The sequence below is a fragment of the Oryzias latipes genome, chromosome 1 (assembly GCF_002234675.1).
Source record: "Oryzias latipes chromosome 1, ASM223467v1".
Lineage (NCBI taxonomy): Eukaryota > Metazoa > Chordata > Actinopteri > Beloniformes > Adrianichthyidae > Oryzias > Oryzias latipes.
Genome location: NC_019859.2, coordinates 19,764,129 through 19,781,324, shown reverse-complemented (window position 1 = coordinate 19,781,324; position 17,196 = coordinate 19,764,129). Strand labels below are relative to the sequence as shown.

The following is a 17,196-nucleotide window of genomic DNA, read 5'->3' as shown; positions in this document are numbered from 1 at the left end:
AGTGCTACTGGACTGCTAGTCCAAGCTGAAAACCACTCATGGATATATGCAGCACATGATTCATGCAGCTCTGTCGCCAAATAGTCGTGATCTGTCATACTCTCTTTGTTGCTGCTAAACGGTAAACAGGGGCATTCATTTTTGGAAACAAGACCAAAACAGTGACGTTTTGAAAGCTGTAAACACTTATTGATGTGTGACCCCAATACTTCTAAGTTTTCTGGTTTTCACAAACCCATCAAACATCAGTAAGAAAACACTTCGGTGAAAGGTTCTGACTTTACAAGATATGATGTTAGTGTACTGCTTGATTGAATGACCCACTTTCATGTTATCAACCCGGCCACCAATAAAACCAGAATGGATACACTATGAAGGCAGAACTCCTCTGTGACAGCTTTGCGCTGTGACAGACCGAAGTCAGACAAACATGTTCATCTCCTGTGTGGTTCTTCTCTTTGTAAAGGAAAAGTCATAACCCTGACAGCCTCCTTTAGCTGTACTGCAGCACACAGGAGAGAGATCCTGATGAGATCCTCTCCAACGTTTTTCTTGTCCAAACTTTGCTCCATTCAGTTTCTTTTTTATTTTACTTTTATTAGCATTTTATTTTAATTAAATTTTCTCTCTGCTGATTTTGAATCACTGTGAAGCATGTTGAGTTGCAGAAGTAAAATGTGCTCTACAAAAATATTAGATGAGGGTTTGCCCTTATCTAATATTATTATGGGCCTCTTATTGCAGTACTAACCATCTCCACATTTCAAAATAACTGATTCCTGCTAATTTTGTCCATGTGTACATCATCTCTTGAGGGTTAGAAAGTTAAGACAAGCTGAAAAAATGTGGATATTTAAAACACTTTCTTAGGTCTGTAGAAATGTTTATTTGTCCTATTGGAAAAAAAGAGCAAAGAATCTGAACTATGTGAACTCTTGATCAAATACACCCAATTTGAACTAATTATAGATAATTTCAGCAAATATTTTAACTCTGCTTTTTCAAATTGCCATCTGTGTATCTGTAATTAGTGTACGTAAAAGGTTTTAGCTGAAATTTTAGAAATTAAAAAACGAATAAAGTCCTACCCCTCATGCAAGACAATGAAATAATAAAATAAATATGCATTTGTTTCATTTAGATGTTTTACTGATTTGGCAAGGTTTAAAAACAGGTCATTTCATTTCACAGCTTTAAATACAAGAAGCATATTTATTAACGGCAATATAAAACAAGTACTGAAACATCGTCAAGGTTATTAGCCTACATGACATTCCTCAATACACTAACAAACAGCAAAACCAGTTACTTTTATAGCAGTTTTGAATATAGCAGAAAAGCCAGGAAAAAAACAAACGTCAGGTCAAATGAACACAGAAGGGAGGTTTGGTCACTTTCCATAAAGAGAGAAAAGATTAGTAACAGAGTCGTAAAGATACAGAAAAGAGGATACATTAAAATTGGCACATTCGTAGCACAAAGGGTGTGCGGTGGTAATTAGGGGTGGTTACACCAAAGAACAGGAGAGGAGGAAATTGCTGAGAGATAGGTTAGAGACAAGGACCATGCAGCGAGCTCAGACTGCTGTTTTCAGTACTGGCTATGACCACAGTAAATATGGCTGCCAGGCAACGATAAAGCACAGATACATCCAGCTGTTTCTCATTTTGAACAGTGTAATACTCTGTTGCTGAGTTTGGCAACATTTATGAGGCTTCCTCCTCCAGCGAGGACTTGTTCCATCAAACATTCTCAAGAGTATCAGAAAATCTGAGATTAGGAGAGCAAAAATGCTGCCGATCTAAAGTCAGAATTGTGTCCAAGAACAGCCTTCCCCTGTTAGGCAACAGGACTAAACCAAAGAAATAGTGCATGTTCATTCAGGCACTCTAACTTGCCTCATTGCAATACTCTAATAGGTGATGGTGACTGTGTGTTCATGCCTTATTGAATCAGGCTTCGCCACATACAGACTCAGATACGCAGAAAAGACACATGCTTTCATGTGCGAGCAATGGTGCACCCTTCATGTGCTAGTGCGCACAAACACTCAACATAAGCACACTCCCTAACAGAATAAAACCTTTAAAAAAAGAACTAAATGTATCCAGAACAGTCTTTTTCTGCTTTGTTTCCCATAGATCAGATGAGTGGCTTTCCTCAGAGCTGGTTGGTATTAACATTACTTATGTTAAAGTAGCTTCGCAGGTATAGCAGCTTCCCGTCAGTAGCGTCTCAATGGCACTGCAGTGGTACAATGGTGCTTCAAACTTGCTTGTCTGGCAGCTGTGGCTGCAGTCCTACCGCGAGCGGACTAAAATCACACAGCCCTTGTTTCGATTCAGCTTCACCCATTCAGGTAAGTGCAAAAATCCTCATGGCGTTCAACAATAACCACTGTGTTATTTGTCTTCATCGTCGTCAGTGCTGCTGCTGCTCAACACCGAAAACATCTGCATTGCAGAGATCCGATATCAGGATTCAGTGAAAGAATACATTCTGCTTTCCATCAGTGGCAGGTGTGCAGTCATAAAGGCTTATCGATCATGGTCACACCTGTAAAAAAAAAAAAATATGGATCGGTGGTGTCACAGCTAAGCTTCACCTGCAGCAGGATCATAAGCATGAAAACAAACAGTTGAGGCTGAAATCCAAATCTGTCTTAAAAGGTTTTTATTTAAGATGGCTTATTTTTTCAATTAATATCATAAATAGGTTTGATATACATTTAAATTTCTTTGATTTTTTTCCCTTTGTTTTTTATGTTTGAAATAAACCAATGAAGTACACATGAAAAGAAATGACCCACTCAAGGAGTAAACAAACAGGGATTTTCTACTCTATTCTCAGAATCTGGCTCGGAATCTTCTCCGAATACGTCGCGCGTTAGTCAAACAAAGGTTCAGGGATGAACTGACCTGCATAACTGCGGCCTGTGCTCATACAAGTGGGCATTAAAGTCCACTTGTCAGTGTTGGGGTTGTAGAACTCAACTGAGGCCAAATTGCAGCTGCCATCATCTCCTCCCACTACATACAGTAAGTTGTTTACAGCACACACTCCTGAAAACACAAGTTCGAAAAGGTCACCTGACATCAGAGGGATCTACCAGGTCCATGGGGGTGGAAGAGACGCGCCCTTCACTGACCTGCGTTGCGTCGACACATGTTCATGTCAGCTACTTGACGCCAGCTGTTGGAGGATGGATCGTAGACCTCACAGCTCTTCCTCACTAGAGGACCATCGTGCCCCCCCACGGCATACAGCAAACCTTTTAACACACCTACACCTGGAGAAGACAAAGTACACATTTTAAACCACAAAGTAAACACAAAACTGTTGAATGTGGATAATTAAATGCCTCTCTGTGTGTATTTCATAAAATACTGCTGAATGCTTTAGTGTATTTCAGATCCTGATTTCTTTACAAATGTACAGTTCCTGCTGTGGGGATAAACACTTTAATAAAACATCACATGATCCCACAAGTAACGTTTTTAGGATATCAAAGCTTAAAGGTTTTCCCATTTGACCACTAGGAACTGGATCATCCAAGAAGACATAAAATGTACCCAACATTCCAACATTCCATCAATTAAACTACTGGTTTTGTTCTGAACATACATGTGCATTTCTTTGGTTCTTGGAAGTTCAAATGTGGGTGATCTATAACACAAAATCTTTAAATTAGTACAAAGAAGCAACACTGGATTCTAAATGATGAAAATAAGGCCTGAAATGGGAAAGGCCGGTTTGCTCCACCCACTTCAGGGAGCAGTTCCTATATCTTATGAAACATAATATATATACATAATAAAATAACTGTAATGTACGCCATGGATGATTTTGCAGGAAAATCTCCCACTAATCTCCTAGACTTCCTTCATCAGAAAAATCTGAGTGAGAGCAGCTGTGCAGATTTGTGTGTTTGGCGCTGAGCATCACCGTGTCCACTATGTCTGTCCAGCGGACAGCAGTAAAGCGAATTAAACTCTACGCAGAAACACAACTGGACAGATTCGGCTCTCAGCACTGGCCTTGATGGAATAGAAAAGGACTTCTTGACGGAACTGAAGACCATAATCTACATGACAGGGTGATCAAACTGTTCTTGAGGAAAGAGAAGAGGATGGATTTTGTCTTCAAATAATCCGATTTTTTAAAGAGTGAAAGGATAAAAATCGTAATAAATTCAATTTCCAAATTTATGTGGTTGTTTTCAATGTTTTGAGCTGGTTGTAGTTCCATAACAGCATTTGTTTACTGTTTTGTTTATTTAGAGGCATTTATTGAGGATACAGGAATTTTCAATAAACAATGCAAAGCTTGTTTCTGCATCTTAAAATGGTTAATGAGGGGTTGAGTGATTCAGACGTAGCACGACTGAAGGCCCAGGTGTGTAATGCACGGTCCGCCACTGCAGCTAACATCATAATTATAGCAACATTTGATGTGAGTCAAGTGCTCATTTCAAAGCATACATTTGTGAGTTTGATAAAAAAAAAAAAAAAAAAGTCCTGGTCTGTCTCCTCAGAGATGATGGCACTGGAAAGCACAAAAACCTTCTGACATTTATGAAAAAAGAATTGAGGCAACTGTAAACACACACCCTCACACACACACACACACACACACACACACACACCGAGACCTCCTGTGAAAACTATCAGTGCAGTCAATGGTTAGTTGTAGCCCAGCCCCCACACACCTGCTCCACTGCGTCTAGTGCCCATCTCTGCTATGTAGCTCCATGTGTTGCTTTTAAGGTTGTAAGCTTCCACTGTACTCAAACACTGCCTGGTGGCTCCATCATAACCCCCTACAGCATACAGGAGCCCTAAGAAACACAGACAGAGAACAAGAGAATATGAATATAGGATCATGGGAAGGTGTCATTTACTGCCTTTCTTAAAGCACCTTCTACCAGACATTGACTTTAAAAATAAGGAGAACACTTTAGTCACCATTAACAACTCCCACGCCTACACTGCTGCGGCGGGTGCTCATAGGCAACACGTGGAACCATTCGTCCGTCTTTGCATTATAAGCTTCAACTGTAGACAGACCTGCAAATGTTAAAAAGCATTTATTAAAAACAAAACATGGTCTGGAAACACGAAGAAGAGTTCCACCTCTTTAAAAAACTAAATAAAAGGGGGGGGGGTACCTGTGCTGCCGTCAAATCCACCGACAGCATAGAGGAGCCCGTTGAGAACTGCAGCCCCAAGTGTGGACCTGCGGTCTTGCATACTGCTGACACTCGTCCAGCGGTCCGTCGTCGGGTCGTAGCAGTCGACCGTTCGCACACGCAAGGAGCCGTTGAAGCCCCCGACTGCATACACACACCCACCCATGTACACCACACCTGAACAACACACAGCCGTGAAGTTACGCTCAGAGCAAGTCGCTGGAACAAATCCTCCCTGCTGTCCCATCATGAGATCGCACACGCGGTCTGTCTGATACAACTGACTAAAGACGGACTCCCCAGATATTCTCCCATTTGTGTGAAAATAGCCTTAATGAGGCCTACATTTTGATGCCTGTGCTGGAATCCATTAATATACATGCCCCCCAGGAGTGTCGTACATGTACCTGCGTTTTACCATAAGGGGCAGTCACTGTTTTAGCAAAAAGTAAATTCACAGACTAAGATGATCACAACAAAGTTTACTCCCATCAGCCTTTTTAAAAAATCTCAACCAGCAACCTGACTTGCAAAACATTCCGTAAACATTTTATTGTTCTTATTGGAGACATGACTACAAAATATTTGATGAAATATGAACAGTAAAACTAAGAAATGGAGCACACAGAGCCACATATGGCACCGTTATCTGACAAATAAAGCCTTATGTTATTGTTATTCACCTTTTCATACCAAATTACAGGTGATGAGCAACAGAGCGCTTGGTAAAAATAGAAGTCAACTTGTCTTGGTTTATTTTTTATCTTTGGCTGCAGTCAGGACTTTAGAAACTGTCTGATTTTATCAAAAATATTTTGCTGAAGGCTTCTTACCTGCTCTACACCTCCTGGTTGGGAGTTCAGCCACTTGGTACCATCGCTCCTCCTCAAAATCATAACATTCAACACTTCGGATAGCCTTAGGAGCTTGACCTCCAACCACTACCATGACCTAAACCCCCCCCAAAATACCCAATATGTGTCACTAAAATAAAAGCCTTACTATGATGTTCTTTTTTTGCTTACAAGCAGTGAAAGTCTAAGTAAATGTTCCATTTCTCAGGGCTGTACCTTTGGGCAGCAGGCTGGAGTTCTCATGCGAGTGCGAGCAGTCTTCATCAGCGCCCTCTGCTCTGCAGGCAGAAGGTGGTACTTCATGGCTTCGATCAGGTAGTCTTTGCACGCACTGCTATTCTTGATCAGGGACTCTTCCTCAACCCGCTGGTCATCCGGGCAGACAGAGAGGAACCACAAGAATGAAGCCAAGTTTTAACAGAAGTCAAAGATTTTCTTGTTAATAAAAAAAAGTGGATTTTTACACATTTCTGAGTACCATCAATTTAAATCTTCGTAAAGATGAAGGAAAGAATGTATGATTAAAAAAGAATTAAATAAACCTATTACCCAAAATCACTTCAACACCGGTGAGAGTTTACAGTTAGCTGGTAAATACAGTGACCTTTAAGGCTGACCTTAAACCTTCTGAAGTTAAAATACTTTACCTCTAAACCTCCATCAACCCTGATCCCCTATGCTTATTGATAAAGTGATCCAAAGTTTTAAAAGAACACACCTGATTCAGGTTTGTAGTACCAGGCAGGACATGCATAATTGGAAGACAAGCAACATGATAGAACAAAGATCAGGGTTAAAGGCCATTGGGTGCATGTAAACTTGTATGTAGCATCAAATATATTTACTTTTTAAACAATGGCTGTATTTTAGTTTTGAAGTTATTTCAGATGTAAAAGAACTTTGAAGTCTGACTATGGTGGGAAAAAATAGAACATTAATACATACATTATCATTTTACTGTGCTGCATGAAACGTTGCTGTATGACCCAGTTCAACTCAATGACCCAGTTTCAAAATTACCTTTACTGAGTATAGACCCGCATGAAAGTTAAGGCTTTAACCCTTTAACACAAGAGCTTTAGCTTCAGTGTTTAAATTCTATCAACTACTGTTACTCTTTCAACGTTAAAGCGACTGAAGTAGCTTCAGTGGATTCTGAAGTGGAGAAGAGCAGCCTTGGGCAGACCTGCAACATTACTGTAGTCAAGTGTTTACGCAACTAACATAAATCAGTTGATTCGATCGTGCAGAAAATGCAAAGCCGCTTTTCTCAGTGTCAGAATCAGCTGATTCGCATTGATCAAGTAAACGGTTGAAAGTTACCATAGGCTAAAGAACATGTGTTATTCAGGTGTCGCCGGTGACATCTCCAGTGTTAAAGGGTTAACTAGCAAGAAGACAAAAAATTAAAAAATGTACCTAAAGGCACTTTATGATATAATATTTTACAGCTCATCCCATGTGATTACTATAAAACATTTGATTGGCTAAATTCCTTTTTAGACACTGACTAGTCCAATCAACAATGGCAGTTAACAAACGCATGCACTTGCCAAAGACTTGACATCAAAACCCATTTCTGTCAAAGAAGGGTAACTTTCAGTAACTTAACCTGAAAATCATCAAATTTACCTGTCCTATACCATTATAAAATCATTTCAAAATGAAATAAATTGATGATAATCGCTTTTGGAAAATACCATTTGTATTGAGTAGGTTGATTTTGCTGACGCACATGTGATGGCAGCAAAAAAAAATGATCAGTCCATCATTCCAGTCCAATGTGTGGAAAAACTTTGAAATTAGGAAAGTCATATGACCATACAGTGTGCTAGAATGTTCTATTAATGTTCCCTTTGCATTATTTTAATGTGGAAAAACAACAGTGGGCTGAACTTTAGGGAAACTAACTTTATGAAATTAATTCTTGTTTACTTGTATGTTGGTACACATTTTTTATTTAAACTTGATTATCTTGCAAGAAATACAAGGAATCTGGAAAACTTCACCTGCACTGTTCACTACCAGGTATTTCTCTCTGAGTTACATTGGTTAAAATGTTTGGCCAAAGATGACCTGGATTGATTTTAGGCCAGTGAATCGGATAGTTCAAAATAAACCAATATCAACTATGAGTTATATCAGCAAACACAAATTATGATGTGAATAGAATCGTTAAATTGAATTGTTACACCCCTACAAAACACCCCTTGTTGTTCAAATCATTGACAGTAAATGAGAACTGGACTGAGTGACCCCTCCTCCCTTGCGTTCCAAATAAGGGGTAACCGCTGGTCCAAAAAAGCAAAAATCCCATAGACCTCTATTGAGAAATAAATAGCTATTAGTCATTCATAATGTTCTTCAGAATAACCATTCTTGCTCTAATACCGTTTATCAATATGTTCTTGCGAATCCTGATTTTTTTTTCCACTATATTTTTGCTGTAGCGCAAGTTATTCAAGTTATAAATTGACCAATCAGATGCCTTAATAAAATTAGGTGGCCTCACGTTGAACATTCAAAGCATTTGATTGACAGATTCTACAGTGCCCACTTTCAGGTGTAGGGGTGCTCACTCCTGATTGGAGAGAGTGGTTGCCACAGAAATGTAGACAGACCAATCATGGAGTACTGAGGATGTCTGGTTCCAACTTGGCGATGGACATATTGCAGAAAAATGGAAACTAAATTGATTTCATTTGGTTGGAACTTTACCTCCAGCTCTCGCGAAATGAGGCAAAAACCCTCACCATTCCTTCCTGACACAGGCCCGTAAAAACCAGTCGACAGTGATTAGTCAGAGTCGCTCTGAGCCATCGTATCTATGGCAATGGCGACAGTAGTTGTCATAGATACGATGACAGGTTTCAACATGGCGGCACTCGTATTAGAAAGCAATGTTACTTCCTATTTGGGAACACGAGAAGGGAGGGGTTGAGCTGACCATCGTTTCTACAGTCAACGGTTGGAACTAGAGGCAAGGGTGACGTCTCACACACAACTTGTCCAGTTTCATTATATAGTCAATGGTTCAAAATGTACAGAAAAAGACACGAGACAAAGGTAGGAAAAGACCGACAGCAGGAATACATACCTGCACCAGGTATTCTCTGGAGAGGAGTGGCAGGCGAACATGCTCCATTAGGTAAGCCAAGTGTTCCTGGCGGACATCTTTGTCATGGTTGACCCAAGCAATCACTGCCTCAAACACCTGTTTACAAGATACATCTGTAAATCTGAACAATAACCTGAGAGCCCTATCGTGGATGGCCATCGAGACAAATGTATACCTTCTCTTCAGTGGGGATCGTCAGCTTGTCACTTGCAATCAGGCTGGACACTTGCTCCATGCCCAAATTGAGAAACTCCTCACTTCCAACCACCTCAGTGAAGTGTTGCTCTGTCATCACAAAGACAAAAGTTTTACAGCCTCTTTCTGTGGCAGCAGACAAAACATGCAAGAAGTTTGCTTCTCTCCAACGGGCCATTAATTACACCCGTCCTCATTCTGTCCCCTCTTTTGTTCCAAATTCTTCTGGACTCCCATAAACTCGCTTCAATAAAGTGAGTATCACTGCACTGCATGACAATGACCTACAAAAAACTGGAAAAGTACACGACTCTGATGTAACCCTAAACAACAAGTGGCAAAGACGTCTTATATGTAAAGGTAATACGTTACGATTGAGATCATAGGCATTATTGGATCATTCTAGGTGTGATTTTAGATCCTAAAAACATATGTGTGTGAACGGACTTTTAAAGCCACAAGAACCTGCATAGCTGTTAGCCTGCACAAGCAGTTGGGAGCAGGCGTGTAAGTCAGCGAAAGCGCGAATCCCCAGACAGTTGGATGGATGAAGCTGAGCGCCCAGGAACTCACAGCAAGCCTTTTTCACCTCATTGAGCTGGAGCAGCCCTGCTGCAGGCAGCAGCGCCTGGAAAACAGCAAAGCAACACAAGGTCTGAACACAGTTCGGTTACATCTGTTACGTCAATCGAGCAACCACTCTAAAAGTGACTATAGGTGAATCCAATTCTGCATTTTGGCCCAAGCTTTACATCAGGAAAGAGGAGTGTCTTTCGAATGTTGATTTAGATAAAGCGATAACTCTTTATCAATGCTCTTAACATAGAATATTAAGTCATGCAAAAGTGGATGTTTTTTAGTCAAGAAACCCATTGTATGGGTTATATTTGTGTTATAAGTGTTCAATGTCCGTCTGAGAGGACTTCACATTATAAAAACAATGCACTAATCTTTTTTTAAGATAATTGTTCATATCAAATAATTTGTGCACATACTTAATTCTTTAAATATTATATTCTAGAACAGGGATAGCCAACTCCAGGCCCTGAGGGCCGCTGTGTCTGTATGATTTCCAGATATCCAAGCCCAACACCTGACTTATTACCTGGTTCGGGTGTGTCCAGCCAAATAGAAAATGCCAGAGCAGAGAATGTTGGAAAACATGCAAGAATGTGGCATTCGAGGCCTGAAGTTGCCCATCCTTAATCTAGGCCATAACTTTTTTTTATTTATTTATTATTTTATGCACCAACCACAGTAGTTTCCAAAAGATTTTACTGAGATCATAGCTATCGCAGTGCTTGCATTTCTACTATGGGATGTAAAGATTAACATGTCCATTTGGAAAAATGCACAGATACCAATGAGATTATATTTATAAAAAGCAGGAATGCAACAATTCGCTGTCTCCCTGATTCAGTTCAAACATAGATTTTTTAGTCACGGTGTTGTTTAGGTTCAATATATGATCTGTGTATAACAAAACATCAACAAAAAAAAACAACAAATTCAAAAATTTCAGTTTTTACTTCTAAAATAAGACAGTAACAATAAAAAAAAAGATTTCAGCTGTCTAAGCCTGGTGTAATGTTATCAAATAAACAATAATACACACGTGTTTGACTTTCAGTGTAAAAATCCTGGTATGTAGTAGGGATGCAATGAAACACTTTGCCACGATTCAGTTCAATAGAGTAACATATAGTTCAGTTTTTAAACGGAGAATTGTCACATCTCTAGTAAAAAGTATTACAAAAATCTATCGGAAAGCGAACAACTAATTTTTAGCAATTATAGTGCATTTCTTTTCCTGCTATGTCTACTGTCTTTGCCTTTGTTTTTGTATGTGCAGGTGATGTGAGAAAAAGAAAGACATCCAATCACAAGCTTGCTTGGGTCAGTTACAATTGGCTGAACTACATTAAACATAGCATAACCCCTGACACCTATTTTAAAACCAGAAAACAGTTAAACAATCCTCAAATGCCAGATATTTATGTTTAAGGTAGTTATTTCTGTTGTTGCTTAATAAAAGTGCCAGTTAGAAAAAAAAGACATGTCTGTTAAAAGACATTGTCATTTATAGCTTTAAACACCAAATGAGTAGTAAATATTTGGATTGTATCCATTAAGGTAAAAGAAATAGACTGTATTTTGATGCCACTAGGTTAGTTGAATCATTTATGTATCGATTCATGGACCATGTATCAAATCATGTGAGAGGGAAAGGTACACACCCCTAATTTCTACACGTACCCTTTAGCCTTGTAGGAAAACAGAGGTAGAGTCAAGGATTGGAATTCACTTCTTAACTAAACTATCTTTTTTTTATATGTAGTAACACAGCTAGTGATATAGTTTACAAAATAGAAGAAAACAAAATAAAGTTTTGTCACAACGGTTGTTCAGCTTTTAAACATTGGCTACTCTGCATGTGTCTTGTGTGTAGTTTCATACTTTTTACATCTGCTTCCTTCTGAACAGATTACTGCGTGCCACTGGCTGTGTGACATCTCAGCTCAGGCTGCACAGGTGTCCCATCTGGAGTCCTTTTTGTCCATTGCATGTCGCTGGTCTCCAGTTGTAAATGGTTAGCAATCTAAAATGATGTATTTTTGAATCATGACTGCATTTCCGGTCACTTAACAAGGCTACTGTTCTGTATAAAAAAGCTTCACATGTGAAGTCAGATTTCAGCAGCAATGCAGCTGGAGTGAACTGAGCCTTTGAAATATGGAGTTCAACGCAGCGGTTTCCAAGACTAAGGTACTCCAGGACTTTTAACATAAAACACTTTAGATACACGGAGGTGTACCTGAACGTTTTCCTCTGTGACCTGTATTTCTGCCGTGTAGATGTAGTCAACCAGCAGACCCAGAGTCCACCCATCCACCTCCTTTATCCTCACTCGTTTCGCCCGACTTTCTGCCATCTCCCCTGTGAGGACACGAGAGAATGTGTCTACGAACATGTCTGAACAGCAAACTCTACAAATAAAAAGTCATAGTTCTTGCATGGAGAAATAGAGGATGAGCTTTACCGGTGAACATGGCATGAAAGTATGGGCTTCCTGCAGCCAGAACCACTCTATGAGCGGCGATCTCTACATCCTCTGCTACTATGGTCACGTCACATAGCAGGCTCTGGCTGTATGGAGGAGATGGAGACAAAAAAAGGGATGAGACTCACAGCTTACATGAAGGCATACAAACGTTTTTTTTGTTTAAAAAGGAAAAAAACAACAACACCTGCGCAACTCATTCATGACTTTGAAGGCCTTCCTCATGTGGCGAGGGTTCAGAGTAACAGGACCCTGCCTCTCCACTCCGTCCTCTTTGTCCAGAGAGTGTGGACAGAGTCTGGTACACCTGACAGGGACAGTAAAGACATGTAAACTTAACGTCGACACAAAGACATTAAAAGAGAGAAACACAAGAGCGGCCAATCATCTGCAGGATCCAGTTCTTTGGGCAACTTTAACTCTAAAAAACCTCGGCTGATAAATTTACTTTCGTGAATCTTAGGGTTCCTAAATAATAGTACTTTAGATCTGCGTATCACAGTATCATTATTAAACTCTTCTTTGATACGGTTCATCATTTGATCAAATGTTTAAAATTGTGTTTTGGTTGTTTTTATCATGTTCTTGTGGCATTTTTTTGATGGTGGAGGACATTTATGATTAAATAAAATTGAACTTAAAATTGCAATTCTGAGCTTTTTCTTCATTTAAATCATGATGAACAGGAAGAGACAAAAAAAAGTAGTTTGAAAAGGATCCTATTTGTGACGTCGAAAATACAATTGCATGCCACATGCCCACTGCTCTGCTCCATTCTGATGCATCCAATTGTAGATGACAAAGTCCAATATTGCTCGCCATTTTTGATGCACCTGTAATTTTAGCTTGGGGAGGTGTGTGGGGCTGTAAACTAGCAGGAGAGAGTGTAAACAGAAGAGTGACTGGAAGGGGGGGTGGGGCTTACTCCACACCAACAGTCCCACCCACAACACACTCATTTTTTAATGAACTACTGTTGCCCTGCAGAACTTATGCCCTAGTAAATGACAGGTTTTTGATTTCACCTAAAATGGCTTAATCATAATTAAAAAGACAACTGGAAATGCTTTGAAAATGGCTAAAAAAATGATCCGACCACTTCAGCAACTACAATAAACCACTAGAGTTTATCCAAGATTTTAGCTTTAGGAATGTTTTCCCTCCGAGATCCACAAACTACAAAAAGAGTCCCAGTCCTCCATATGGAAAACACCAAATGTAAAATAATCACAAGATAAAAACGTGCTTTTAATGTTTTTAATGTTAAATCAAATTAACAAAGGAAGGATTTCGATTTATTCAATAGTATACACTGAAACCATTTCAATTAATATGTAACCTTTAAAACAATTAGCTATTTATTACATATATCCACATAAATTGAAGTTTTCAAGCTTAAAGTTGGCCAAAAATAGCCTTTAAATTGTAATTTAATGCCATTATTTTGAAAATGCATTTCTTATTTTGCTATTCTTTACTTGTTTAAATGTGAAAACATTATATATTGATGACTTCTGAGAGTATTTTTACCCCCCCCCCCCCCCCCCCCCCCAGTGAGTGTGTATTTTGTAGTGTGTTCATCCTCTGCTGGAGTTTGTATTTTTGTCTTTGAAAAGTTCAATAAAAATAAAAAAAATAAAAAATGTGAAAACATCAATGAAAGATCACTTCCTATACCTCCCCTCTGTCAGAAACGCGCGTGCAACTACGGAGCCACAAACAACAACACCTCCGTAATCCAAACACACCGTCCCTGGCTCTCGGTCTGCGTGAGCGGACAACCTCCGCGACTGGTCGCTGTCCCTGTCAATGCGGCACCATCCATCAAGCAGCCGCTGGAAACGTCAACACAAGCGCGCGCGCACACACACACACGCGGACACAACCACTTACAGCGGATGACTGTCCATTATTCCTGTGGGTTTCAGAGGCGGTAAACTTGGCCCAGCCGCATGCACCATTCCATCTCCGCGCTGCCGTCTTCGATGGCTTTGAATTCAGGCGTGACTCTCGGCAGCGATCGCTCCACATGCGACGACAGCCACGGCAAAGGCAGCCCGGTTCACACTCAGCCCGACTGCGGTGACAGTCTCTCCACAGACAGACACGTTGCTGCTCGGCGCGGCTGCTGTGCCCAGCGGACTGCTCCTTCAATCGGTTCAAAACACACAGGAAATTAGCCTGCGCCGAGTCAAACGGGCCGGGTTTTGACAGCCTTCTCGTCGTTCTCTCCTCCTTGGGCGTGTGCGTGTTTGAGAGGCGGACGAGGGAGAATACCTGTTATTTTCCAAGAGCGGATCAAAACGCACAAACAAGGACATGTCGGCAAAGACGGTCCTGTGAGCAGCGAAGGCGTCCCCGAAGAAAGCGCTGTCTCCCTCTAGCGGTGGAAGACCGACTGGAGGAGCCAACTGCAGCAGCGCTCACTCCTGACGTCACTACTGCCGGGACTGTACTGCTGACATAAAAAAAAACAACATAAAAAAAAACAACATAGATTTTCTCTCCTTAAGTGAAAAAAGAAATATCACACCAAAAGGAAAAATATTTTGGAACAACCTTTTAAATGATATGAATTGGAAAAAAGCTTGGTTATTGCCAGATACATTTTGTATAAATAACAAAGTTAAAGAAATACACAAAAAAATTCTACATAACATTTACCCCACAAATATGTTTATATCCAAATTCTCAAATATAGAAAATAATTGTAGTTTTTGTATTGATTTCCCTGAATCAGTTCTTCATCTTTTCTACTTTTGTAAACTTTCTCGTGAATTTTGGAACCAATTAGAACGCTTTGTAAACAACAAATGTAACTGTAACATTGCTTTAAATTTGAAACAAATAGTCGCATATTTTGATTCGGATGATAAACAAGTAGAAAAAAGAATTAATTTGTTACTTCTCCATTTCAAATTTTACATTCATAAGTGCCGAATAATCAAAATAACTCCCAACTTCACCATGTTTAAGATCGAGATGCTCCAGTTTTATGAATATATTAAAAAAATTAACACACCTAAAGCAAGTAACACTGAAATAATTTGTGCTTTTTTGTTTGATAGGTAATCCCCTCCTCTAAGAAAACTTTGTATCATAAATATTATTATTATCATTATTTTGTAATCCCCTTTTATATATTTTAAGATACTTTATTTTTCTAACAGCATATTCTATTTTGGATATTTTTCTGATTATGTGTTTTTTTTTTATTTGAGATAATTCAATAAGTCTGAATTGATGGCATTGACTTTCCCTGCTGATGTTCTTTCTGATTCATTGATGCTGGATTTTGTATGTTTATGCTTTGTTCAATAAAGTTGGAAAAAAAACAACAACATAGATTTACTCTCGCATTTTCTCTTTTCTCTTTTTATTTTTTTGTTTCTTTTTATTTTTTATTCCCTTTTGTGTTTGTTATTAATAATTAATATTTTTTAAATAATGTAACACGTTTGTTCTGTATTCAGAATTCTATTGTACATTATATGTGCATAATTGTTGTATTTTCTTGTTTTGTATGTTGCAATTGTTCAATAAAAAACAAAAAAAACACCTCAGAAATAAACCCCGGGATGTTTGCTTTAAACTTCTTCACAGATGCTATCTAGACAAATCCTCACTACACATAGACTTTGATGAAAACTGCTCCTTTTGAAAATTAGACACAGAAACAGTCATACATCTATTCTGGAAATGCCCCCAAACAGCAACTTTTTTGGAAAGACTTTACCTCTTTTGTTCAATGTAAAATTTATAAAAGATTTGATCTGGTGTACAAAGATATATTATTTGGTTTTTATAATGTTAAAAATTAACTCATAAGGGAATATTACTTAATTAACCCTTTAATAATATTAGCCAAATTTCATATTCATAAATGCAAATTTTCTGGGGGAAAAAAGCCCTTATTCAAACTTTTTATGATTGAGTTAAACCAATATATTTGAACAATATAAGAGCATTTGACACTCTGGAATTTTTTAAATGTACAGAGTAGCAACTTACTGCTTCTACTGCTCTTGTTTAAAATCTTTTTATTTTTAATTTTTTTAACCTCTTTGTTCTTTATGTTCCCCTGGCACATTTTTTTTACCCTTTTTGTCTATCTGTGTACTTTAAAGTTGAGTCGATTTTGTACTCTTATCCTGTATATCTTCAATAAAGATTTTTGAGGGAAAAAAACATGTCATTTCAAAAAAAACGATTAACATCGGAAAATCTTTTGGATTAGTTATACAAGTTAAGTCTCGCATTTTATTTTATTGCCCTGTGAATGTTTTATTTGGTTATTCTTTATCACCAGTTTGTTTAAAAATAATGTTACTCTTTTTTTTTTGTTCTCAATTGTTAAGAATTTCAAAAAGGGTAAAAGAGTCATGTGGCCCTGGAGCCTCAGGTTGCAGAATCAGGTTTAAATGATCATTTTAAATTGGACTGAACCTGAGTATGGGTTTTTTTGTCGCCCCTCTGTAAAATTAAATCAAATCTTTTTTTTTTGACAAACTAATTTTTATTCTTCATTTTGTTGTGGTATATATTCAGAGTATCAGTCACGTTATTTTGGAGACAGTGGGTCTGAGAGACTGGCAGCAGGCAGCGCTGGAGGAAGCCGAGATGAAGATTCTAAGGTACTTTTTTTTAGGATGGATAAGATCAGGATTGAATCCATCTGAGGAACAGATCATGTTAGATGTTTTTGGAGATAAATGCAGGCAAGTAAACTGAGTTGGTTTGGACACATTGACAGGAGACACAGTGATTCTGTCTGTAAAAG

General features: G+C 38.8%; 1 protein-coding gene across 1 annotated transcript; it reads right to left on the bottom strand.

Annotated features, from left to right (window-relative positions):
* Nucleotides 1-1,129: 1,129 nt before the first annotated feature.
* On the bottom strand, nt 1,130-14,784 carry klhl2 (kelch like family member 2). Its single transcript, XM_023957903.1, has 16 exons — nt 14,694-14,784; nt 14,310-14,564; nt 12,604-12,723; nt 12,396-12,502; nt 12,171-12,292; nt 9,821-9,983; nt 9,336-9,445; nt 9,140-9,256; nt 6,259-6,408; nt 6,022-6,139; nt 5,168-5,365; nt 4,965-5,066; nt 4,709-4,837; nt 3,149-3,289; nt 2,919-3,062; nt 1,130-2,556 (listed from the first exon to the last, which is right to left on the bottom strand). Exons 2-16 carry the CDS (start codon nt 14,375-14,377, stop codon nt 2,528-2,530), a joined length of 1,818 nt encoding a protein of 605 aa, XP_023813671.1. The 5' UTR covers nt 14,378-14,564; nt 14,694-14,784; the 3' UTR covers nt 1,130-2,527.
* Nucleotides 14,785-17,196: the final 2,412 nt, after the last annotated feature.